Source organism: Scyliorhinus canicula, chromosome 14, assembly GCF_902713615.1.
Source record: "Scyliorhinus canicula chromosome 14, sScyCan1.1, whole genome shotgun sequence".
Taxonomy (NCBI): Eukaryota; Metazoa; Chordata; class Chondrichthyes; order Carcharhiniformes; family Scyliorhinidae; genus Scyliorhinus; species Scyliorhinus canicula.
This window is the reverse complement of record NC_052159.1, coordinates 55,306,773-55,333,302: the sequence shown is the minus strand read 5'-3', so window position 1 is coordinate 55,333,302 and position 26,530 is coordinate 55,306,773. Positions and strand designations below refer to the sequence as shown.

The 26,530-nt window shown below is 45.3% G+C and overlaps 1 protein-coding gene across 1 annotated transcript in view; it reads right to left on the bottom strand.

Moving 5' to 3' along the window:
• The window catches only part of ska3 (spindle and kinetochore associated complex subunit 3), a 75,326-nt gene extending 51,869 nt beyond the window's left edge, over window positions 1-23,457 (bottom strand). Inside the window, exons 1-3 of the mRNA XM_038817938.1 lie at window positions 23,342-23,457; window positions 10,566-10,681; window positions 8,441-8,505 (exon numbers count right to left, since the gene is read on the bottom strand). Of these exons, the coding sequence (XP_038673866.1) occupies window positions 8,441-8,505; window positions 10,566-10,665 (165 nt within the window). The 5' untranslated portion in view covers window positions 10,666-10,681; window positions 23,342-23,457. The remainder of the gene's footprint in view (window positions 1-8,440; window positions 8,506-10,565; window positions 10,682-23,341) is intronic.
• Window positions 23,458-26,530: the final 3,073 nt, after the last annotated feature.

The window sequence follows — 26,530 nt, the reverse complement described above, 5'->3', positions numbered from 1 at the left end:
GCAGAAGGGCCGCCTGCTGCTCCTCAGCCCACTACCTCCACTCCTCGGGCTCCACCGGCCGCCATTTTCTCCACCTTCCCCCGCTTTTCCAGGGGAGCTGCTGCCGTTTTTCTCCTCGCCCCACTTCGAGTCCGAACCATCCCAGGGGGTTTTCCTCCAGACCACTTTATCCACTGGGAATCGTCGAATCAGCGCCGTTTGGAGCCCTTAAAAGAGCCCACAAGTCCTTTTAAAGCGGGAGCTGCCGAACATGCGGCTTAGCTCCGCATAGCCGCAACCGGAAGTTCAAAGATATTTTCTGCCAGCAACTCTATTTGCCATCTGGGGAGGTTTCCTGAAGGAAAGAAACGCTTGACTGGTTCATTTTTAAAAATTCTTTCATGGGATGTGGGTAGCTCTGGCAAGGTCAGCATTTGCTGCCCATCCTCAATTTCCCTCGAGGTGGTAGTGAGCTGCCATCGTGAACTGCTGCAGTCCATGTGGTATAGGTGCAATCACAGAGCTGTTAGGAAGGGCATTCCAGAATTTTGACCCAGTGACAGCAAAGGAACAGCAATATAGTTCCAGTTCAGATGCTGCAATGTGTCTGCTGTCCTGCTACGTCTGGGATGTAGTGGTTCAGATTTAGATGTGCTGTTGAAAGAGGCTTGGCAAGTTGCTACAGTACATACAGCTGCCACTAAGTGAATGTTTAAGGTTGTGGATGGGGGTGTCAACCAAGTCGCATGCTTGGTCCTGAATGGTGTTGATTTTCCTGTGTTCTTGGGAGCCATACTCATCCAGACAAGTGGACAATATTCCATCACACTCCTGGCTTGTGCCATGTAGTCTGTGAACAAGCTTTGGGGAATGAGGTGAGGAGTTATTCACCACAGAATTATCAGCCTTTGGTTTGCTCTAATAGTCACAATATTTATGTGGCTGATCCAGTTCCAATTATTGGTCAGTTGTTGCTACTGACCAGAATGCAACTCGATGTTGATAGTGGGGCATTCCCCAGAATGTTGATAGTGGGGCATTCAGCAACTGTAATGGCACTGTGTCAAGTGGTGATGGTTAGATTGTCTTTTTTTGGAGGTGGCCATTGCTCAGCACTTGTGTGATACAAATGATACTTGCCACTTATTGGCACAAGACTGAATGTAGTCTTGCCTTGCTGCATTTGGTCATGAACTATTTCAGTACCCGAAGAGTGACACAAATGTTTGTAAGGACTGTATGACTCTCAACCAAGATTTTCCTCTAACTGCCAAGATTAGTAACCTGACACACATTTAACCTAGTGACAACATTCTTCCTCCGCATCCACCATAAAAGTCAAATGATGAACTCAATTCTGGCATCCTTGGTTAATGGTACCCAATTTACTTTAAACAAAAGATTAGCACGCGTTATATTTCTTGACATTTATCCTAAAATGTAACGGTGGACCACTTTTATATCACTCTATAGCATAGCAATTGTCCAATAGCTGCATATAAATAGTAGTTTGCATAATGTACAGCACAAAGTACATGAATTGTATAGTGCTCATCTATTCATTCTTCCCAAAACAATTAACTTGTGCACTGAAGCTCTAAACAATTCACCCAGATATTTATCAATGAATGAATATAAGCATGTTATTCACTGGTGCTACTGTTAAAGTTTCAGACATATCATTTCAAAGGTAATCAGTAAGAATATTTAGAGGAACTTTTATTTTAAGAAGTCAAAAATGTACGACTTGTCTCGTGCAAGTAGGAAAATCGTCTGGAGCAATAGTATCAACTTGCTTTAAAAGTCTTGCTTTAAAAGCTTTTAACGTGCTTTTCAATTACAGGATGACAATGGAGAAGAAATTGACATCAATCCAAATGGCATGGTAAAGTTGAGGTCTTTTTCAGTTTCTAAAAATTATATTCCTTTTCATTTAGGCTACACACAATGGTCAAATTCACAAGGATTACTTTTGCTTTGAATAATACAATATCTAAAGTATGATGGTTAATGCATGTCAATAAATAGCTAATAGAACCATAGAAACATTTCAGCACAGAAAGGGGCCATTCTGCACTTCGTGTCCATGCCAGCCCGAGGTGCCCTTTCTAATCCTGTACCCGGTCCATAACCATGCAGTTTACAGCACTTACGGTGCAGATCCAGGTACTTTAAAAAAAGAGTTTAAAGTCTCTGCCTCCAACACCAAATCGAAAAGCAAATTCCAGACTCCCACTACCCTCTGCGTAAAAAGTTCTTCCTTGTGCTCCTCTACTGATCTTGAATCTATGCCCCCTGGTTCTAGAGTTCTCCACCAAGGGAAACAATTTGATCCTGTGGACTCTTCTCTTCACCTCATAATTTTGTCACTTCAGTTAAGTCACTCCTTAGTCTTCTTTGTTCTCAGGAAAATAATCCCAACCTATCCAATCTCTCCTCGTAGCTACACTTTTCTAGCCCTGACAACATTCTTCTGCACTCTCTCCAGAGCAATAATGTTCTTCCTGTAATGTGGTGACCAGAATTTCACACAATACTCCATTGGTGGCCTCACCAGTGTTTTATACAATTTCAATTTACAATATCATATCCTTACTTTTATGTTCTATACCTCTGCCAATGAAGGACAGCATTCCATACGCTTTCTTTACAACCTGGTCTACTGGAATGCTGCTTTCGGGGCATGTGTACTTGTAGGCCAAGATTTCTCACTTTATCTGTCCCGTAGTATATTCATGTTCATTGTGTACTCCTTACAACAGTTTGACCTCCCCAAATGCATGACCTCACACTTGTGTTAAATTCCATCTGCCACTTTATCACTCACTCCCACCAACCCATCTATACTGTAGCCACCGAAGTTGGCCATTCCCTCAATACAAAATGGAGGAACGCAAAGCTTGCAGGGTAAAATGGACAAAGTTTGCAGCACAAGCAGGCTGCAACAAGCCACTGTGTATTCTATCTGCGAAGAGAGCAGACAGCACCGAAACAAACATTCCGCATACTAATGAGGCAATCTCCAGGACAGTTAGCATAGTAATGGAACGATCCCAGGGACAAAGGACACAAATAGGGAAGTGATTGCAACATTGTATGGGAAGCCAGACACCCCGGCACCAGCGGGGTTCGAAGACAAAGCACCTGAAGGCCCGCCCAGTAGCCGTGGGACAGCCTCAGTATTGGGGGGATTCAAACAAATCGATTGGGAAGAGACCCAATCGATCCCCAGCAGATAGAGGGTCCGCCCAAAAGGGCGCGAAGCCCTGGGACCTATAAAAGACAGGTCCCAAACTCAGTTCGTTCTTCTTGACCAGCCCTCCTCTCTTGACCAGCCCTCTCGACCAGCCTTTACCGAAGAAGACCTTGACCGAGAGAGAGGAGAGGTTCGGACAGCAGCCACCAGCAAGTAAGTGTCTCACAACGATCGCTACCAGAGATAGACACTCCTGACCCCTTTTAACCCGTACCAACCTGAAGTCTGCAGACCCAGTGCACAGCAAGAGGCCTTGTCCCCTGATCCGGCAGTTCCTTATTCAGATAAGTATTGGTCTATTTAGTGGTAGGAATAGTTTAGTCATCTTAGTGTGTGCATGAGTAGTTTATAATTGTATTATAATAAACTCATTTGTTTGAACTTACTAATTGGTGTATGGTTTTATTGCTTTGAACTTGACCTTGAAACTTGTGGCGGTATCTTAACGATACCTGGCGACTCCAGAGCTAAGTAACGAAACAGAGCCAAATCGAGCGTTAAGCACACTCACCCAGAACGAGCAACAATACCATTTTGGGAGATTACATTTGCCGTTGATCTCTTTTTAAACAATGGAATCACATTTGCATTTCTCCAGTATCTCGTGAGAATCGGAAAATCATCCTTAGAGCTTTTGCTATCTTCTCCCAGCCTCCTTCAGTAGCCTCGGAAACAATCCATCTGGACCTGGCGACTTAATAACTTTCAAGGATTCCAACGCTTTGAGTACTTCCTCTCCCTTTATGATTATCCCACCAAAATCTAACGTTCCTCCTGGACTACTATATCCGCATCATCCATTCCCTTCGTAAACATGGAGACAAAATATTCATTTAAATGCCTTCCCACAGCCCCTGCACCCAGCTCCCTTCTTCATCTTTGATAGGTCCCACGCTTTATCCTTAACTAACCTTTTACCATTAATATATTAGGTTTTCTTTAACTTTACTTGCTAATCTTTTTTCATGCCCTCTCTTGGATTTCCTTATTGACTTTGTCCCTGCAGTTCCTATACTTTCTAGGCTACCTGCAGTGCTTAGCTCTCTGTGCCTATTGTATGCTTTCTTTTTCTGTTTGATCTTCCCGTGCATTCCTCTAGACAAACGGGAGGCACCTAGATTTGGCAGTAACACTCTTATTTATGGAGAGAACATGTCTACTTTGGTACACTTGGGGTCTCGCTTTTTAGTGCGTCCCACTGGTTTTCCATTGGTTTACCTCTAACAGTGCTGGCACCGATATTTACACAAAAACATATTAATAAAGGAAGAGCATGGCCATGGCGTTGAGGGAGTCAGGGAAATGGAGGGGTCTGGTGCGGGGTGGGGAGGAGCACCGGGTATCGCTGTATGCAGACGACCTGCTGTTATATGTGGCGGACCCAGAGGGGGGAATGCCGGGGGTGATGGAGCTGTTAGCGGAATTTGAGGGCTTCTCGGGCTATAAGCTAAACTTAGGAAAGAGCGAGGTATTTGTAGTGCACCCGGGAGATCAGGAGGAGGGAATTGGGAGGCTCCCCTTCAGGAGGGCAGTGAAGAGTTTCAGGTACCTGGGGGTGCAGGTGGCCCGGAGTTGGGGGGCTCTTCATAAGCTTAACTTCACCAGACTAGTGGAACAGATGGAGGAGGAATTTAAAAGGTGGGACATGGTGCCGCTATCGCTGGCGGGCAGAGTGCAATCCGTCAAAATGACGGTTCTCCCGAGGTTCTTGTTCCTCTTCCAGTGCTTGCCCATCTTTATCCCTAGGGCCTTTTTTAAAAGGGTGACCAGCAGCATCATGGGATTTGTTTGGGCGCATGGCACCCCGAGGGTGAAGAGGGTCTTGGAGCGGAGTAGAGATGGGGGGGGGGGGCTGGCATTGCCCAACCTCTCGGGGTACTACTGGGCGGCCAACGTGTCGATGGTGCGTAAGTGGGTGATGGAGGGGGAGGGGGCAGCATGGAAACGGATGGAGAGAGCGTCCTGTGGGGATACAAGCCTGGGGGCCCTGGTAACGGCGCCATGGCCGCTCCCTCCCACGAGGTATACCACGAGTCCGGTGGTGGCGGCTACCCTCAAGATTTGGGGGCAGTGGAGGCGGCATAGGGGAGAAGTGGGGGGCTCAATAGAGGCTCCGTTAAGGGGGAACCACAGGTTCGTCCCGGGGAACATGGATGGGGGATTTCAGGGATGGTGTAGAGCGGGCATTGGACAGCTGAGGGACCTGTTTATCGACGGAAGGTTTGCGAGCCTGGAGGAGAAATTTGGGCTCCCGCCGGGAAACATGTTTAGATATCTGCAGGTAAAGGCATTTGCTAGACGGCAGGTGGAGGGATTCCCTGCGCTCCCCGCGAGGGGGGTGAGTGACAGAGTGCTCTCGGGGGTCTGGGTCGGGGAGGGGAAGATATCCGATATCTACAAGCTTATGCAGGAGGTGGAAGAGGCGTCAGTAGAGGAGTTGAAAACGAAGTTGGAGGGGGAACTGATCGAAGACGGGACATGGGCTGATGCCCTGGAGCGGGTAAATTCTTCCTCCTCGTGTGCGCGACTTAGCCTCATTCAATTCAAGGTGCTGCATAGGGCCCACATGACTGGGACGAGGATGAGTAGGTTCTTTGGGGGTGAAGATAGGTGTGTCAGGTGCTCGGGGAGTCCAGCGAACCATGCCCATATGTTCTGGGCATGCCCGACATTGGAGGAGTTCTGGAAGGGGGTGGCGAGGACGGTGTCAAGGGTGGTGGGATCCAGGGTCAAGCCAGGATGGGGACTCGCGATCTTTGGGGTTGGGGTAGAGCCGGGAGTGCAGGAGGCGAAAGAGGCCGGTGTTCTGGCCTTTGTGTCCCTAGTAGCCCGGCGAAGGATTTTGCTACAATGGAAGGACGCGAGGCCCCCAAGCGTGGAGACCTGGATCAATGACATGGCGGGCTTCATTAAGCTTGAGAAGGTCAAATTCGCCCTGAGTGGATCGGTGCAAGGGTTCTTTAAACAGTGGCAACCTTTCCTCGACTTTTTGGCTCAACGATAGGGTACTGGGACAGTAGCAGCAGCAACCCGGGGGGGGGGGGGGGAGACACGTTGATTATGTTTGCTTATTTTATTTAAATTTGATTTATTTAATTTAAATTTATGGTTAAGTTCTCTTGTTGGGGGGAGTGTGATACATGTGATGTTACGGTTTGGGGGGGAATTGTGGGTGTTATGGGCTGTTAGTTGCATATTACTGCTTGTTGCTATGCTTGTTGTTAAATTTTTAAATTTTCTGTAAAAAATTCCAATAAATTTTTTTTTAAAATAAATAAAGGAAGTGCAGCCCACTCAAGCCTGCTCTGCCATTTTATAACATCATGGTTGATCTGATTGCAACCTCAACCCCACATTCCTGCCAACCCCTTATAACCTTTCACCCCCATGTTAATCAATAATCGATCTAGCTCTGCCTTAAAAAAGATCCAAAGATTCTGTTTCCACTGCCTTTTGAGAAAGAGGTCCAGAGACTCACGACCCTCAGAAAAAATTCTCCTCACATCTGTCTTAAGTGAGCGACCCTTAGTTTTAACCAGTGACCCCCTAGTTCTAGATTCTCCAAGTGGAAATATTCACTCCACATCCATCCTGTCACTATACCACAAGATCTTAAACATTTTAATCAAGTCACCTCTTACTCTTCTCTTGTGTACAAACCAAACCTCTCTAACTTTTCCTCACAAGACAACTTGCTAATTCCTGGTATTAGGCTAGTAAATCCTGTCTGAACCGTTTCTAACACATTTATGTCTCTCCTTAGATAAAGAGACCAGTTCTGTACGCAATAGTCCAGATGTGATCTCCCTAATGCCCTGTAAAACTAAAGCATTACGTTCCTTCTTATTCAATTCTCCTCACAATAAAATATATCATTCTATTCACTTTGCTGATTACTTGCTGTACCTGCATACTAGCTTAATGATTCATGCACCAGGATACCCATATCCTTCCGCACCTCAGAGCTCTGCAATCAGCATTTAGACAACATGCTTCTTTTTATTCTTTCTGCCAAAATGGACAATTTCATGTGTTTCCCACATTAAACTCCATTTGCCAGATCTTTACTCACTCACTTATCCTAAGCCTCTTTGGTAGCCTTCTTGCATACACTTCACAATATACTTTCCTAACAATCTTTGTGTTGTAAGCAAATTTAGCAACCGTACCTTCAGTCCCTTCATCCAAGTTATTTAGATAATCTGTAAAAAGTTGAAGCCCAGCACAGATCCCTGTGGCAAATCAGAAAAAGACCCATTTATGCCAACTGTTTCTAGTTAGCTAGCCAACTTTCAATCCATGCCAATGTTGCACCACAAGCTTTTATTTTCTGCAATAACCTTTGATGTGGCACCTTACAAAGGAATCCTGGAAATCTAAGTACAGCGCATTCACAAGTTTCTCTTTATCCACAGCATATGGTACTCCTTCAAAGAACTTAAATAAATTGGTTAAACATGATTTCCCTTTCACAAACCATGCCGACTCTGCTGGATTGTCTCTTCCAAGTGTCCTGCTAGAACATCTTTAATAATGGCTAACAGTTTCCCGATGACAATGTTAGGTTAATTGGCCTGTAGTTTGCTGCTTTCTGAATAAAGGAGTTAGTTACATTTGCATTCTTCCGAGAATCTTCCTCAAATCGAGCAAATTTTAATTTTGGACAATCTAAACCAATGCATCAACTATCTCATTAGCCACTTCTTTCAAGACCTTAGGGTGAAGTCCATCCCAACCTGGGGATTTGTCAGGCCCAGACCCAACATTTCTTTGCAGATGATTGTAATTTCCCCAAGTTCCTCCCTCCCATTTCCTTACAGTTATTTCTGGGATGTTGCTTGTGTCCTTTGTGGTGAAGACTGATGCAAAATACTTGTTTAATCCATCTGCCATAACCCTGGCATTCCTGCACTCAAAATGAAAGTCAGACTGGTGATCTTAAAAGGTTTCTGAAGCTTCATCCTCTTTGAAACGCTGACCACATACTGCAACTTACAGGAATCATAACTGCAGCCATTGCGACCAAATAATTAAAGCAGTAATCATGACACTGAATTTTTAAATAAATGATTTTAAGCTCCTGGTTTGTGGAAAGTGCATTTGGAAATAATCTTGCATGTAACAGACAAACTTTCTGGAAAATAGAAAGTGCTTACAACATGCAAGCAACCCATGGTTATGAATAAATGTACAATTTAATTCTACCTTCATATTTCTGACTTCAGAATGTAACTCGTGAAGGATCTTTCTTGGAGCTTCTTCTTCATGGTCTTCATGTGGTAGAAACAAAAGTTAGATTAAGATTTCAGATTTGTTGGGTAAGCCCAAAACTGAAGACATAATTCAAGTACCAAATTAGAAAACCAGTACATTAAAATTAGCACCAGGAGGAGTTGATAAGACAATATGGTGCAATGGGAAAAGTGGTAACTTTGGCCTATTGCTCCGATTCACATTACACCAAACTTTAAAAACATTTTTCATTAGACGTGGGCATCATTGCTACGGTTAGCATATACTGTTCATCTGTAACTGTCCTCAAGGTGGTGGTGGGTAAATCACTTTCTTGAATTGTAGCAGTCCACTGATTGATGAAGGGAGGGTAGTGAATGTTGTTTACATGGACTTCAGTAAAACCTTTGACAAAGTGCCTCATGGCAGACTGGGACAAAAGGTGAAGTCACATGGGATCAGAGGTGAGGTGGCAAGATGGATACAGAACTGGCTCGGTCACAGAAGGCAAAGAGTAGGAGTAGAAGGGTGTTTTTCTGAATAGAAGGTTGTGACTAGTGGAGTTCCACAGGGATACGTGCTGACCCTCTGCTGTTTGTAGTTTACATAAACGATTTGGAGGAAAATGTAGCTGGTCTGATTAGTAAGTTTGCGGATAACACCAAGGTTGGTGAAGTGGCAGATAGCATTGAGGATTGTCAGAGGATAAAGCAGGACATAGGTAGGTTGGAGACTTGGGCAGAGAAATAGCAAATGGAGTTTAATCCAGGCACCATGGTAGCACAATGGTTAGCACTGTTGCTTCACAGTGCCAGGGTCCCAGGTTCAATTCCCAGCTTGGGTCACTGTTTGCGCGGAGTCCGCACGTTCTCCCAGTGTCTGCGTGGGTTTCCTCCGGGTACTCCGTTTCCTCCCACAAGCCCCAAAGCACGTGCTGTTAAGTCATTTGGACATTCTGAATTCTCCCTCCGTGTACCCGAACAGGTGCCGGAATGTAGTGACTAGGGGCTTTTCACAGTAACTTCATTGCAGTGTTAATGTAAGCCTACTTGTGACAATAAAGATTATAATAACGTGAGGTTAGTTTTGGTAAGTCTAACATAGAGGGGAAATATACCGTAAATGGCAAAACTCTTTGGACTATAGAATGTCAGAGAGATCTGGGCGTGCAGGTCCACAGATCTTTGAAAGCGGCAACACAAGTGGACAAGGTAGTCAAGAAAGCATGCGGAAAGCTTGCCTTCATTGGATGGGGCATCACGTATAAAAAATGGCAGGTCATGCTCCAGTTGTATAGAACCTTGGTACGGCGGCACTTGGAATATTGTGCACAATTCTAGTAGCCACACTACCAGAAGGATGTGGAAGCTTTGGAGAGGATGAGGGGGAGGTTTACCAGGATGTTGCCTGCTCTGGAGGGTATTAGCTATGCGAAGAGGCTGAATAGACTTGGACTGTTTTCATTAGAACGACAGAAGTTGAGGGGTGACCTGCCAGAGATTACAAGATTATGAGGGGCATGGATAGTGTGGATGGGTAGGCACTCTTTCCCAGGGTGGAGGGGTCAGTCGCCAGGGGGTATAAGTTTAATGTCTTTGGGGGGGAAGTTTAGAGGAGATGTGAGAGGCGTTTTTTGTTTTTACACAGAGGGTGGTGGGTGTCTGAAACGCATTGCCTGGGAAGGTTGTGGAAGCAGATACATTAACAGCGTTCAAATGGCATCTTGACAAATACATGGATAGGATAGGTACAGAGGGATACGACACAAGGAAGTGCCAAGGGTTTTGGCCAAGGTTGGTATCATGACCGGTAGAGGCTTGGTGGGCCGAGGAGCCCGTTCCTGTGCTGTATTGTTCTTTGACGTAGGTACAATTACAATGCTGTTAGGTATCAACTGAACGTCAATCGAGGGGGAAATTCTATGCATAACATCTACTTTCCTTTAATTAGCAGTTGGAGTTCAAAAATATTTTAGAAATCACAACTAAGGCACAAGTGACAACATAAATATTTGTAACTTCTGGATAATAAATTTTAATAGTATAATTACTTCCCCATGAAAATAGTATTATATCCAAGTGGAAATTGACCTGCTTACCAGACTCATTGTTCAAAGCATGATCCAGATATTTGGTCTCATTCTCCAAATTTACTGCAAGGATTCTTAATTTGGTGAAGAAATTATGTATGATCTCCATTTCAATTGGGAATAAACTATAAAAAAGATTTTTAAAAACATGGTTAAAACAATTTTATACAGCAGCTGAACTTTTAACATATGGAAGCCTAGAATTATTTTGGTTGTAACTGCAGGAATGTTATGTCTAGGTTACAAGCAGGAATTTAAAGATTCAGCCATCAAAAAAAAATCATATTTGGGACCAGAAAAGTTATTTAAATGACCTAATACAGAGTTTCATATACTAAAGTATATATTTTTGTCAGGCAAACATGGGAGTTTTAAGGGATTTATATTTGTATTGTTGAATGTTAGAAATAAGGTATGGATTTAAGTGGGGTTAATTTAGTGGTTCTGTGCAAGAGTAAATAATTTCAAGTTAGACAAAGTTGGTTGCACCTGTGTGGGAATTTGGTCAGTTCAAATTGTGCTTAAGAGAAGTTACAGCGTGAAAAGTAAATAAAAGCTCGGAGAAAGGAAAAGTTGGTGCTTAGTAACCAGGGGTACCTTAGCTGTGGAAGGCTTTTGTGATGGTTTTTTAAAAATCAAAAAAAAAAAATCAATATTTTCCAGTTGTTACAGAGAAACGACATAAGTGTGTCTGATATTTACAATAATGTAGTTTCTTATTTATACAGCTTTTTACACGTTGTTTCCCCAGTTTGCTTCCCCTCCCCTTGTTGGTGGCTTAGTATCACTGCCTTTGGCGCCACATACAGCACGGTAGCTTTGTGGATAGCACAACTGCTTCACAGCTCCAGGGTCCCAGGTTAGATTCCGGCTTGGGTCACTGTCTGTGCGGAGTCTGCACATCCTCCCCGTGTGTGCGTGGGTTTCCTCCGGGTGCTCCGGTTTCCTCCGACAGTCCAAAGATGTGCAGGTTAGGTGGATTGGCCACGATAAATTGCCCTTAGTGTCCAAAATTCCCCTTAGTGTTGGGTGGGGTTACTGGGTTATGGGGACAGGGTGGAGGTGTTGACCTTGGGTAGGGTGCTCTTTCCAAGAGCCGGTGCAGACTCGATGGGCCAAATGGCCTCCTTCTGCACTGTAATTCTATGAAAATACGAGGTTCTGTTTCTGTTGGGGTCTTTAGTTTTCTGGCGTTCGCTGTGGTGGGAGAACTGTGTGGCACCTCCCCTCCTCTTCTTTTACCCCAGGTTCCACTCTATGTCCCCTTGGATCCCCTTCGCCCCTTCCCCTCCTCCACCTCTTTCTCATGTGTGTCTTCTAGAGCTGCCAACAGAAATCAGTATTCCAGATACCAAAAATCCGGATTTTAATTTCAACGGAAAAATAGGCACCAATCTGATGTATAGTTTTACATCTTAATTGCACAAATCTAAAACTCAAATGGAAAATGCAAATACAATGCTTCATACATGTACATCATCATGAGTGGTTGTTTTCAATTTAAGTTTCAAACTGATGCACTATCACTTACGACGAGACGAGAGTAGATCAAGGCTTTATTAAGCAGAGATGTGTAGCCTCCTGCAGCTGCTGCCGAAATGGATGCAGCTCGGTGAGCACACACATTTATACTCTACCTACTGGGCAGAGCCAGCAGGCAGGGGTCTACCCCGTACCTGTAGTTCAGGAGCCTTACCGTATTACATCTCGTATGTGATATATACAACAGTGGTGACTACCACACAACATTCAGTAAATTTAAGAATGAAATGTGAACCAAACATTCGCCTTTTTACATGAAGTTTAAAATTGTCCTGAACGCTTGATTAACTTAACTGAATTCTTACAAGAAACTGTACATAGACAAAAAGGAATCCAGTGCATTTCTTTCTTTCAAAAATATTTTCATGAAGTAGCACTAACAAATTTCAGGTTAGGGTTTATGATAGTATAGGTAAAAGAGCACAAAAGAATGGCCACAAAAAGTAGAAAGCAGAGGGTATGGTTAAATAGATGCAAGATTATTCAGTAGTTTTGTTTCATGCTCATATCAAAAAGCAGTTTCCACAAGTAAAACTGAATCCTGCTCTGGTCTTCCCTCGTCTTCCTCCCTCCCTTCCCTCCCCTCTCTTTCCGTAGTCACTGTTGGCCTCGAACAGGTCTTGGAAGAGGCTGATGAATAGCCCCATGCTTTGTGGAAGCTCTAGTCCGACCCTTGGATAGGTGCTTACCTCTAGTAGTGTGTCTCTGGAGGTATCTTGCTGTCTCCCTGCGGAGAAAGTGTTGTGGAAATGGCTTTGGGGATGAAGATCGGTATGGATCTAAACAGGAAGAAGAACCGCAGCAGTACGCCAAACTCTTCCAGCAGTTGCATGATTGCTTTCAGGCCATTCTGTGGGTCCGAGACATAGAGGAGCAAGCCTTCAGCATAGAGCGAAACTTGTGCTCTCTGCCCCCTATTTAGATGACCTTCCAGGCGATTGCCAGGGGTTCAATTGCCAGGGCAAACAGAAGCAGGGATAATGGGCACCTGCCTTGTGCCCCTGTGTAGCTGAAAATATTCAGAGCTGGTGATGTTGGTCCCAACGCTTGCCTTGGGTGTGTTTTACAAGTTTCACCCACGAACTGAACCCCACCCCCAGCCTAAACCGCTCCAGTACCTCTATGAGGTACTTCCATTCGAATCTGTCGAAGGCCTTTTCTGCAACCTCTGGTGTTCTCTCCCCGGATGAGGTCATTATTACATTCAGCAGGGCAGCACGGTGGCGCAGTGGTTAGAATTGCTGCCTCACTGCGCCGATGTCCCTGGTTCGATCCCAGCTCTGGGTCACTGCCCATGTGGATTTTGCAAATTCTCTCCGTGTTTGCGTGGGTTTCGCCCCCACAACCCAAAGACGTGCAGAGTAGGTGGATTGATCACTCTAAATTGCCCCTCAATTGGAAAAATTGAATTGGGTACTCTAAATTTATATATTTAAAAAATTATAACATTCAGCAGCCACCTGATGTTCGCAGTTAGCTGCCTACCCTTGACAAAGCCCGTCTGTTCCTCGGCAACCACCTCTGGTACGCAGTTCTCCAGTCTCTTGGCGAGGACTTTCTTGAGGATCTTCACGTCTACATTGAGTAGTGAAATAGATCTGTATTGGCAATATTCCGTCAGGTCCTTGTCTTATTTGGGTATCAGTCATATCGTGGCCTGTGTTAGCGTAGGAGGCAGGGTGCCCCTCGCTAGCGAGTGTGCGAACATGCCCCATAGGTGTGGGGCCAGGGCTGGTGCGAATTTCTTATGGAAGTCCGCCAGGAACCCGTTAGGTCCCGGTGCCTACCCCTCCTGCATGGAGCTGATACTCTCCATGATCTCATCCAGTCTGATCGGTGCCTCCAGCTCCTCCCCATCTATCATCCCCCATAACTGTCATGTCCGGTCCATCGAGGAACAGTTTCACCCCTGCATCCCTGTCATGGATTAAAGGTTTATAGCCCTTGATAGAAGGTCTTGAATGTTCCATTAACCACTTTTTGCTCAGTTACCAGTCTGCCTCTGCTGTTCCTCACCTGAGCTATCTCTCTCGTGGCTCCCCGCTTTCTCAGCTGGTGGGCTAGTAGAAGGCCAGCCTTTTCCCAGTGTACGTAGAAGGTTCGTGCCTTGCAGAGTTGGTGCACTGCTTTCCTGATGGATAGCAGGTTAAAGTCCACCTATAGCTTTTTCCTCTCCCCCAGAAGCTCTACGGTCAGGGCCTGGGAGTATTTTCTGTCGACCTCCAGAATAGTCGATCAGTTGTTGCTTGGCTCCCTCTCTTCCCTATCTCCACGTGCCTTGTAGGCTATTATGTCACCCCTAATCACCGCCTTCAGTCCCTCCCAGAGCGTGGAAGGGGAGACCTCCTCACTCTGGTTATTGGCGATGTACTTACCTATGGCTTGATATTTTCTGGCAGAAGCCCTTATCGGCCAGTAGGTCGGTGTCCAACCTCCAGTGGGGTGTAGAGCACAGTCTGTCTCCAACCTCACGCCCATATGGCGTGGAGCATGGTTGGAGATACCTATGGTGGAATATTCCGCTCTTACTGTTCCTGGAAGCACCGCTTTCCCCACTGCACGGAAGTCTGTCCTCGAGTATGCTTTGTGGACCAGTGAAAAGAACAAGAATTCCTTCTCACCGGGGTGCAAGAACCGCCAAAGGTGCACCACCCCCATCTGCTCCATAAATATTCCCAGCTCCCTAGCCATGCCGGTTCTTTTCTCCACTCTAGCATTCAATCGGTCCGTCAGCGGGTCCTGTACATAGTACACAGAATAGTACCTTTCACTGTACTTCAGTATATGTGACAATAAATCCAATCCAATCCTACAGACAACTGAAAGCAGAGGTGCAAAGAACCGCTAACTAAGGACAAATGGTGGGTGGAAAGAGGATATGAGACTTAGCAACTCACTGACAACCATGATGTGCATGGCTTCTTCAGCGCAATTAAAACTATCTACGGTCCGACTACCCACTGACCCACCCAGTGAGAGCCAAAAATGGAGAGTTGTTCAAAGACAGAGAGGATGTCAATACCCGTTGGCAAAGGCACTTAGATGACCTCCTCAACCAAGACACAGTTTTTGATGCAAGTGGCCTTGACACCATCCAGCAATACTCTACCTGCCACCATTTCAGTGCAACCCCAGCTTGCCGGGAGGTCGAAAAAGCCATTCGACAGCTGAAAAACAACAAGGCCTCTGGCACAGATGAATCCTCCAGAAGTATTATAATGTGGCGAAGAGGCAAGAATCCACATCTTCACCACCCTTGTCTCGAAGGAAGAGTGCATGCCGGGTGATCTCAGAGACGCCTTATTTGTGACCATCTTCAAAGGACACAGGTCCGACTGTGGAAATTCAGAGGGCTTTACCTACCTCTGCCACAGAATACTCCTCAACCACCTCCTCCCAGTGGCTGAAGAGCTCCTCCGAGCCCCAGCGTGGCTTCCGCCCATAAAGAGGCTCAATGAATTTGCACATTCTCCGTGTCTGTGTGGGTCTCACCCCCACAACCCAACGATGCGCATGGTAGGTGGATTGGCCAGGCTAAATTGCTCCTTAATTGAAAAAAAATTCCACCTTCAACCTTGTCAATTGAAAGGGATTGCCGAACATCCTCCTCAAACTCGACTGCCTGCAGAAATTCATCACCATTCTCCGCCTGCTCCACAATGACATGCAAGTCGAGATCATCACCAACAGAACCACCACACACAAAATACATTTGCAAACTGGGGTCAAACAGGACTGTGTCATCGCACCAACGTTCTTCTCCAACTTCCTCGCAGCAACACGCCACCCCATCACCCGAAGGCTTCCCACTGGAATGGAGCTAACCTGTCAGACAAGTGGGAAATTGTTCAGCCTCCGACGCCTCCAGGCCAGAACCAAGACCACCCCAACCTCTGTCATTGAGCTGCAGTACGCAGATGATGCCCGTGCACACTAAAGAGATTGAGCTACAAACCATCGTCGACACATTCACCGAGGCATATGAGAGAACGCGCCCATCCACTCCCCGCCTGCTCTATGCCGAGACCCGCAATGGCAAGTGATCACTAGAAGGCCAGAGGAAAGGCTATAAGGACAACCTGAAAGTTTCCCTAAATAAATGCAACATCCCCATCGAAACGTGGGTATCACTTGCCTGAGAATGCACAAACTGGATAGGATGTTTCCACTAGTAGGAAAAACTAGAACCCGGGGGCTCAGCCTCAGAGTGAAGGGACGGTTCTTTAAAACAGAGATGAAGAATGTGACGCCGGAATGTGGCGACTAGTGGCTTTTCACAGTAACTTCATTGAAGCCTACTCGTGACAATAAGCGATTTTCATTTTATTTCATTTCATTTCAAGAGGAATTTCTTTAGCCAAAGGGTGGCAAATCTGTGGAATTCTTTGCTGCAGAAGGCTGTGTCGGCCAAATCAGAGTGCCTTTAAGACAGAAATAGATAGGTTCTTTCTTAATATATTCTATACTGTACACCATACTCCAGATGTTGCCTCACTAGTACCCTGTGCAACTGAAGCATAACATCCCTACTTCTGTATTCAATTCCACGCACAATGATAGCTTTTGTTAATTACTTGCTGTACCTGCATACTAGCCTTTTGTAGTTCATGCAGGAGACCCCACCCGCTCTGCATCTCAGTTCAGCAATCTCTCACCATTTAAGTTATACGCTTATTTTTATACTTACTGCCAAAATTAACCATTTCACATTTTTCCACGTTATATTGCCAGATGTTTGCCCACTGACTATTTATATATTTTTGTAGCCTCCTTATAATCTTCTTCACAACTTAATTTCCTATCTGCTAGTCATCAGAAAATTTGGCAACTATCTCTTCGATCCCTTCACCCAAGTCATTCTTATAAATTGTAAGCAGTTGAGGTCCCAGCACAGATCCTTGTGGCATAACACTAGTTACATTTTGCCTATTTGAAAAAGTCCCTTTATGCCTACTCTCAATTCCTAGCTAGCTAATCGTCTATCCAAAGCAATATGTTACTCAGTAGAAAAAGAGCTTTTATTTCTGCAATAACCTTTGATGTGGCCCTTCATCAAATGCCTTCTGGAAATCTAAGTAGCATGTTCATTTGTTCCCCTATCCACAGCACAGGTTACTTCTTCAAAGGACAGAATACAAATTGGTTAAACATACTTTTCCTTCCAAACCATGTTGACTTTCCTTGATTATCATGAATGTATCCAAGTGCCCTGTTATATTGTCTTTAACAATAAATTCTAACATTTCCCTGCAACAAGACGTTCAGCTAACTGGCCTGTTATTTCCTGCTTTTTGAATAACGGAGTTGTTTTTGCCACCTTCCAAACTGGTGGGATCGTCCCCAAATCTAATGCACCAACTGTGGCACAGTGGTTAGCACTGCTGCCTCTCAGCTCCAGGGACCCAGGTTCAATTCTAGCCTCTGATGACTGTCTGTGTGGAGTTTGCAATTTCTCCCTGTGAGTTTCCTCTGGGTGCTCTGGTTTCCTCCCACATTCCAAAAATGTGCAGTTTAGGTGGATTGGCTATGATAAATTGTCCCTCAGTGTCCAAAAGGTTAGGTGGGGTTACTGGGTTATGGAGATAGAGTGGAGGCATGGAATTAAGTGCTCTTTCCAAGGTTCAGTGCAGACTCGATGGCTGATTGACCTACTTCTGCACTGTAAATTCTATGATAACTGTCTCACTAGACACTTCAAGACCCTAGGATGAAGTCCATCAGTACTTGGGCTCTTATCAGCCCGCATCTCCAATAATTTACTTAGTACCTTCTTTGATGACTGTAAATGTTTTAGTTCCTCCCTCGCTTCCATTTCCTGGTTTATAGTTGCTTCTGGGATGTCATCTATATCCTCGATAGTGAAGATTGATGTAAAATACCTATCCAATTCATCTGCCATCTCCTTGTTTCCCCATTATAAATTCTCCAGACTCACTTTCTTTACGAACAACATTAAATCGGTTTTCACATTTCTGGCTAGCTTACTCACACAATTTGTCCCTGCTTTTAGTCACCTTTTGATGTTTCTTAAATTCTGTCCAATCTCCTGCCCGGTCACCGGTCTTTGCACAATTATATGCTTTCGCTTTAAGTTTGATTCAATCTTTAACCTTTCTAGTTAACCATGGATGGTAGTCCATACCATGGGCTTTTTCTTACTTGCTGGATTTTGAAATATTCCCATAATCTAATTTGCCAATTCACATTAGTCAGCTCAGCTTTCATTTCCCCGTAATTGTCCCTATTTAAGTTTAAAAACATATGTTGGGTCTACTCATCGTTCCCTCAAAGTGAATACAAAATTCAATCGTATTTTGGTTGCTGCTACCTATGGGCATCTTCATTAAGAGTTTGTCTCTCTTCCATCTCCTGTAAGAAGTCTTACAACACCAGGTTTGGAATCACTAGCTTATCGTCGTACCTTTCTGACAAGCTCGAATTACATCTTCCTTTATGCTTCACCTGTGGTTACTGAAGGCCCGTACACAAATACCACAAGTGACTTCTTGCCTTTACCTTTTCTCATCTCTACCCAAACCGTTTGCACATCCTGGTTTCTTGAACTTGGGTCCTCCCTCTGTATTGTGTGAATATCACCATTAGCAAACAGAGCCACCACTCCACCTTTTGCTAGCTTCCTAAATATCCTGTACCCTTCAATATTCAGGTCCTAATCAATATCCTCCTGCAGCAATGTTTCGATAATGACTATCAAATTGTACTTATCTATTTCTCTGCACACTCTCAGTTCATCTGTTTTGTTTTGAATGCTACATGCTTTCAGATAGAGCTTTTAAGTTTTATCCTTTTTGTAACCTCCCGTCCAGTGCTTTTAAACTTTTTCTCCCAGGACTCACTTTTACCAACTGGCCGACCTTCGCAACCCACCATTATTTCTTACCTTTAATGTGACAGTTGAGCTTGCTTGGTCCTTATGATCTCACTTGCTTTGTCATTCAATATTAGAATTCTGCTAAGGCCTTCAGCTGATGATTTAAGTTCTTGCTGCATCCTTTGAAAAAATCAAGAGGTTTGTCCTCAAACTCACCATACTTAGTCTTCAAATGCCTTTGAGGTTTGAGGGTTTAAAACTTCTTTTGCCAGTACTTCCCTGCATTTTACATGGGCTTGGCATCCTGATTTGCATTGCGACCATTAACAAAGCCACACCTCAAAAATTACACTGCTTTCTTCCCGCTTTCAGTTTTTTCTTTGTTGGCTGTTCACCAGAGGCCCTGGAGCTCTGCATACACCTCACACCAGCACTGTTTTGTCCTGTTGTGCACTCTCTTGAGACGCTCTCTCCGGCAGATTCAGTTGTGAGATCCTGGGCCTCATTTCCTTACTCCAAAATGATCCATCTTCAGTTCTTCACACAATCCTGCTATTTGCTTCCTGGAAGCTACAAAACTGAGGAATTTCTCCTCCATGATTTTGCACCCAAAGCATGGACGTACAGGGTGCATGACGTCAGTCAGTGTACGTGCCAGGCGCATGACCTGCTCTCTGCTGTGATTTCTAGCGGGAAGACACCATAGTTTGTATTTAAAGGCCAGTCACAGCCAGCATTCTTAAAAGCCGGTCGCAACGGTTGGGCGCATCTCCCATGATCAGGAACGGCGCTACCGATCACCCCGTGACCCTACCGTAGATTGCAACAACCTTGAGTTTGAAAAACCTTGCTCTAGTCTCACCCATTGATTTACTGTTAGATTTTGTCATGTGAGAGTACGTTTAAGAAATGGGTGTTTATAAATGGGTATGTATATAAATATCTGCAGTGAGAGTACCTTTAAGAAATAGGTATTTACTACTGCAGTGTTGTCAGAGAGTGGGTGGAGCTGGGCTGTCTGTCAGCTTTTTACTTTCGCTTTAGGCTGTTTGCTGCTGGGTGAGTTTTAGTTTTGTTTTCAGAGCTGGATAGCTGCAGTCACTATGGGCGGAATTCTCCGCTCCCGGGAAAAATCGGGAGGGCTGTCGTGAACTCGGCCGAGTTTCACGATGGCCTCGGAGGGGCGCTCCGCAAATCTCGGCCGCGGGGGCGTCGCGCCGAGAATGACGCGGCCTGTGCGCCTAATAACGTCAGCTGCGCTTGCGCAGGTTGGCCGGCTCCAACCCGCGCATGCGTGGCTGACGTCATGACGCTGACGGCACGAACCCGCGCATGTGCGGTGGCCGTCTTTCCCCTCAGCCGCCCCGCAAGATGTGGCGGCTTGATCTTGCGGGGCGGCGGAGGGGAAATAGTGCGTCCGATTTGGACGCCGGCCCGACGATCGGTGGGCACCGATCGCGGGCCTGTCCCCTCCCAAGCACAGTCGTGGTGCTCTTTCCTTTCTAGGCCACCTACAAGCCCCAAATGGGCTTCTCACTCCCGTTTCACGACGGCAGCGACCAGGTGTGTTTGACGCCATCGTGAAACGGCCGCGAACGGCAGGCCGCTCGGCCCATCTAGGTCGGAGAATCACCGCTCACCGTGAAAAACGGCGAGCGGCGATTCTCCCACGCCACGTGGGGAGCAGAGAATCGCGCCCCATAAATCGATCCTTTGGTGATTTTTAACTAATAACTGCTCTCAGTAGTGACTTTAACCTGATGTGCTTCTGATAAAGGTGTTTTAAGTCTTATGGATGTCAAAAGGAAAGCTTAAAGGATTACTTAGTGTTGTAGTCTTTGGGGGTTGTATTTGAATTTATTTTTTTTTAAAATAAGTTTTATTGAAATATTTAGAATTTATACAACAATAACGCACCATAGTAAAATACCAAAAATAACAATAATATTAACAATCATAAACATTCGCCCCACCTCCATGAACAACACAGCATTTTAACAACAATGCAAATTAACACAATATAAAGTTACAGAATAGACACTACAGTAAGGAACAGCCCCCCCCCCCCCCCCCCCCCCCCCAACCCCGGGTTTCTGCTGCTATTGACCAAGTTACCTATCTTTGAGCCAGGAAGTCCAGAAAAGGCTGCCATCGTTTATAGAACCATTGTATTGATCCTCTCAGGGCAAATTTGACCCTTTCCAATTTTATAAATCCCGCCATGTCACTGATCCAGGTCTCCACACTTGGGGGCCTTGCATCCTTCCACTGTAGCAGAATCCTTCGTCGGGCTACTAGGGACGCAAAGGCCAGGACACCGGCCTCTTTTGCCTCCTGCACTCCCGGCTCTACCGCAACTCCAAAAATCGCGAGTCCCCACCCTGGTTTGACCCTGGATCCAACCACCCTCGACACCGTCCCCGCCACCCACTTCCAGAATTCTTCCAGCCCCCTTCCAGAATTCTTCCAGGGGGGTTGCATTTGAATTAATGGTTGCTCAGATGTTCACTGTATGTTTTAAAAAGGTTAACTGAGTTCATAGAATAAACATTGTGTGCTCCCCGTACCACAATCTATTAAAAGTTGTGGGTCAGGTGAACTCCATGATACACTTTGGGGTTCTCTAAACCCTGGCCCATAACAATTTGTATCATCTTTTTTTTCCACTTTAAATTTAGAGTAGCCAATTCATTTTTTTTTCAATTAAGGGGCAATTTAGCATGCCCAATCCACCTACACTGCACACTTTTGGGTTGTGGGGGAGAAACCCATACAAATACAGGGAGAATGTGCAAACTCCTCAGTGACCCAGAACCGGGATCGAACCTGGGAACTCGTCGCCAAGAGAATGCAGTGCTAACCACTGCGCCACCGTGCTGCCCCCGTCTTTTAAAAAAAGAGTATGCAATTATTTTTTTCCAATTAAGGGACAATTTAGCGTGACCAATCCACCTAACCTGCACATCTTTGGACTGTGGGGGTGAAACCCACGCTGACATGGGGAGAATGTGCAAACTTCAGATAGTGACCCGGGGCCGGGATCGAACTCGAGTCCTCAGCACCGTAGGCTTCAGTGCTATCCACTGCTGATTTGTACTGTCAAGCCCTTCCCATCATGGTCCGTCTTCCGATATAATATATCACATTTACTAATTTGATCCCAATTTAGTTTAAAACCCTCGCTACTTCCCAAGTTATGCTGCTTGCAGGTGAGCCGAGGAAAAAGCAGTGCTCTGAAAGCTAGTGATTTGAAACAAACCTGTTGGACTGTTAAACTGGTGTTGGAAGACTTCCCAGAACTGGTGTTAGTGCCCACAAACCAGAACCCACTCTCTCACACCAGTCTTTGAGCCACACATTTTGTTCTATGTCAATTTGTATGCGGCTCGGGTAGTAATCCAGAGGTTCTGCTTCTTAATTTGGTCCCTAGATCCTCATATGGAATACGCAAAACCTCCTTCTCTATACCCCAACTAGGTACTCCCACTGCAAATTACTCTCCAGCCCCGAGAAGATGTCACAAACCTTGGTATCGGGCAGCAACACAGAAGCCTAGACTCACGCTCTTTGCTGCAAAGAATGATAGAAATCCATCTGACTATATTATCCACTACATTCCTTTTTGTTCCCCTCACTTGAATGGCTCCCTGTACCACAGTGCCATGGTTAGTCAGTTCATCCAGCCTGCAGATCAAACCAGCTGAAAAAGCCCTGAAACCCACTGAACAATTATAAAGGTGGTGACTCCTGTGCTCCAGCCCTCTAAGTCACACTCTGCTGTCCTTGACCATTTCTTCTAATATGACTCCTAGCTTGCCATTATCTGCAGACTTGGATATATCCTTCCATCTAAGTCGTTATATAGGCCTGGGCACAAGTCTCTGGGGAGCAAATAATTTGTCACATTCTGATAATGAGATACATTTCCCTACTCTCTGGATCCGACTTCCCGCAACCAGTAACCAATCCAGGTCACAAAATGACCAACCATTTCTGTGCATTCAGTTTTAATAATTGATACATAGCAGATTTGCTTAGGTTAAAGTTATTTAATGTATGTTCAGAGGGTTACGCCGGCCTTTCCTCTTCAACAACACTCGCTGTTCATTTGCTAAATTTACTGCTTTGGTTTGGCGACGGTCCAGACCAAAAAGTGTTTTATACACCTTGCATAGCTCAGTTTTTAGGGTTGGAAACCATTGCAGGTTATTCCACACGATGTTACATTCAGGCAGTGATGATGTGTTGTTGAACCTGAAGAGCTGACGCCAGGACTTGGATGCCGGAGAAGTTGCTTTGCAGCTAACTCGCAGTCCAACCCTTCGGTCGCTTTCTTTTCAAATGATATAAAGTCAACACAATCCCGTAAATAACCACTGCTCACACGCAAAACATTAAACGATAATTTTACCTTTTGAAACTCCCAGCGATAAAGCTCAGCTGATTTAAACTCACCAACCACAGTCCCGAAACCTACTTAAATCTCGCGCCACTAGGTTTAAAATGGGCTCGAGAGTAACGGTCTGCTCACTGCGCCTGCGCGTGCAACGCCGCTTCAATGGTGTGTTCACGGCGCCTGCGCAATCAACCCACCAGGTCTGCCCCGAATGCTTATTGGTATCACAGACGCTGGCTGGGGCAAAAGGGTGTGATCTGAAGGACCAGTTTAATTTAAGTACAAGTTATATTATATTCTCTAAGGATATAGTCAGGGAATGCCCAACCTTCGGAAATGGGGAGTCGGAGTCACAATGAGCTTCTAAAATTTATATTACTTGCATTTGTGTTGAACATTTATGTTGAAAACAGAAGATGCTGGAAATACTCAAGCAGGTCTGGCACCGTCCAAAATGTTAGCTGTTTCTTTTCAACTCCACCTGTCTGCACTATTCCCGTATGCCTTCAGCCCCTCATATGCACAGCCACCTAGAGTAGAGAGTTCCAAAGATTTGGCATGGATGGTATAGTAGCACAGTGGGTATCACTGTTGCTTCACAGCTCCAGGGTCCCAGGTTCGATTCCTGCTTGGGCTACTGTCTGTGCGGAGTCCCGTGTCTGCGTGGGTTTCCTCCGGATGCTCCGGCTTCCCCCCCCCCCCCCCCCCCCACAGTCAAAATGTGTGCAGATAGGTGGATTGGCCATGCTAAATTGTCTTTAGTGTCCAAGATGCTTAGGTAGGGTTACGGAGATAGGGTGGAGGTGTGGGCTCTTTCCAAGGGCTGGTGTAGACTCAATGGGCTGAATGGCCTCATTCTGCACTGTAAATTCTATGAACCCTTTGAGTGAAGAAATTTCTCTTTATGTAAATGGTGGATCCTTTCTCCTGAGAATGTGATTCTGTTTTAGACTCCCCAGCCTGGGGAAACATTTTCTCAGCATCCACCCTGTCAAGCTCTTTTAAGCATTTAATGTTTCAATTATAAGACATGTCAGTAATGACTATGGATTCTAAGGAAGGACAGTCAAACAAACACCTTCTTGAAGGTTCTCCTTGAAGTCTGCTCCTAAGCATTCAGGCAAAACCACTGCAAAATTGTCCTCAGTCAATTGGACATTGTGTCCAGAGGATAAAAACTGCCCCCCCCCCCCCCCCCCCCCCCACCCGGGCAAATATTGTTTCCACAACCAAATAAGTGCAGGTTAGGTGGATTGGCCGTGCTAAATTGCCCCTTAATGTCCAAAAGGTTAGGTGGGGTTACGGGGACAGGGTGGATGCATGGGCATAAGTAGGGTGCTCTTTCTAAGGGCCGGTGCAGACCCGATGGGCCGAATGTCCTCCTTCTGCACTGTAAATTCAATGATTCTATGAACTCGCAAATGACCAATGTTTTAGGGAGGAGGGGAGGCCGAAGAAAATGCTTCAAAGGCATGCTGAAACTCTCCCAGAGGTACAGTAGCATTGACATTAGTGTCTTGGAGAAACTTGCTATCAATTGTGCAGAATTATTACAATTTCTCCATTAAGCTGCATCATGCTTGAGTCACATTGTCTTAATGGCAAGGCAGCGTAGCAGCACAGACGGAAAGAAAATAAAGTAAATCCTGCCTCAATATCCCACTACCTAGTGGGAAGTCCTGCCCCATGTGTCCAAAGATCTCCAAGTTGAGAATTGGCCTGTTCAGTCACATGAAGGCCCATGGCAAAAACTAGAGACCCTGAGTAAACTACGTACTCGAATTAAAGGACAGCTGACAAAGAAAAGTACAGCACAGGAATAGGCCCTTCGGCTCTCCAAGCCTGCGCCAACCATGTTGTCTGTCTAACCTAAAACCTTTTATACTTCTGGTGTCCGTATCCCTCTATTCCCATCTTATTCATGTTTTGTCAAGACGCCCCTTAAACGTCACTACCATACCTGCTTCCACCACCTCCTCCAGCAGCGGGTTCCAGGCACCCACTCTGTATAAAAATCTTCCTTCGCAAATCTCTTAAACTTTGCCCTCGCACCTTAAACCCATGTCCCCTAATAATTGACTCTTCCACCCTGGGAAAAGGATTCTGACTATCCACCCTGTCCGTGCCCCCCATAATTTTGTTGACTTCTATCAAGTCACCCCTCAACCTCTGTCATTCCAGTGAGAACAAATCAAGTTTATCCAACCTCTCATCATAGTTAATGCCCTTCAAATCAGGCAACATCCTGGTGAACCACTTCTGTACCCTCTCTAAAGTCTCCACATCATCTGGCCATACTGCGAGCAGGATTGAACACTATATTCCAAGTATGGCCTAACTAAGGTTCTCTCCGGCTGCAGCATAACTTGCCAATTTTTATACTCAATTCCTTGTTTGATGAAGGCAAGCATGCCGTACGCCTTCTTGACTACCATTTCCACCTGTGTTGCCACTTTCAGTGATCTATGGATCTGTACACCCAGATCCCTCTCTCAATACTCTTAAGAGTTCTGCCATTTACTGTATATTTCCCACCTGTATTAGACCTTCCATAATGCATTACTTCTCTTATTCTTTGCTCACTCATTCAACCTATATCCCTCTGTAGTCTCCTTGTGTCTTCTTCACAACTTACTTTCCGACTTACCTTTGTGTCATCAGCAAATTTAGCAACCATACAGTCAATCCCTTCATCCAAGCCATTTATAAAAAATGTTAGAAGTTGAAGCCCCAGCATTGATCCCTATGGCACACTGCTCATTACAGCTTGCCAACCAGAAAACGGCCATTTATGTCTACTGTTTCCTGTTAACTAGCTAATTTTCTTTCCAAGCCAAACTCTTAGCCCCACTGCAGCATGTGCTTTTGTTTTCCACAATAACCTTTCATGTGGCACTTTATCAAATGCATTCTATTATAATATATCTACTGATTCCACTCTATCCACAGCACATTATATCTTCAAGGAACTCCAATAAATTGGTTAAACATGATTTCCTTTTCACAAAACTATGCTAACTCTGCCTGAGTACCTTGAATTTCTCCAAGTGCCCTGTTATAATGTTCTGATTCACCTGAAGAAGGAGCCGTGCTCCGAAAGCTCGTGTTTGAAACAAACCTGTTGGACTTTAACCTGGTGTTGTAAGACTTCTTACTGTGCTCACCCCAGTCCAACGCCGGCATCTCCACATCATAATGTCTTTA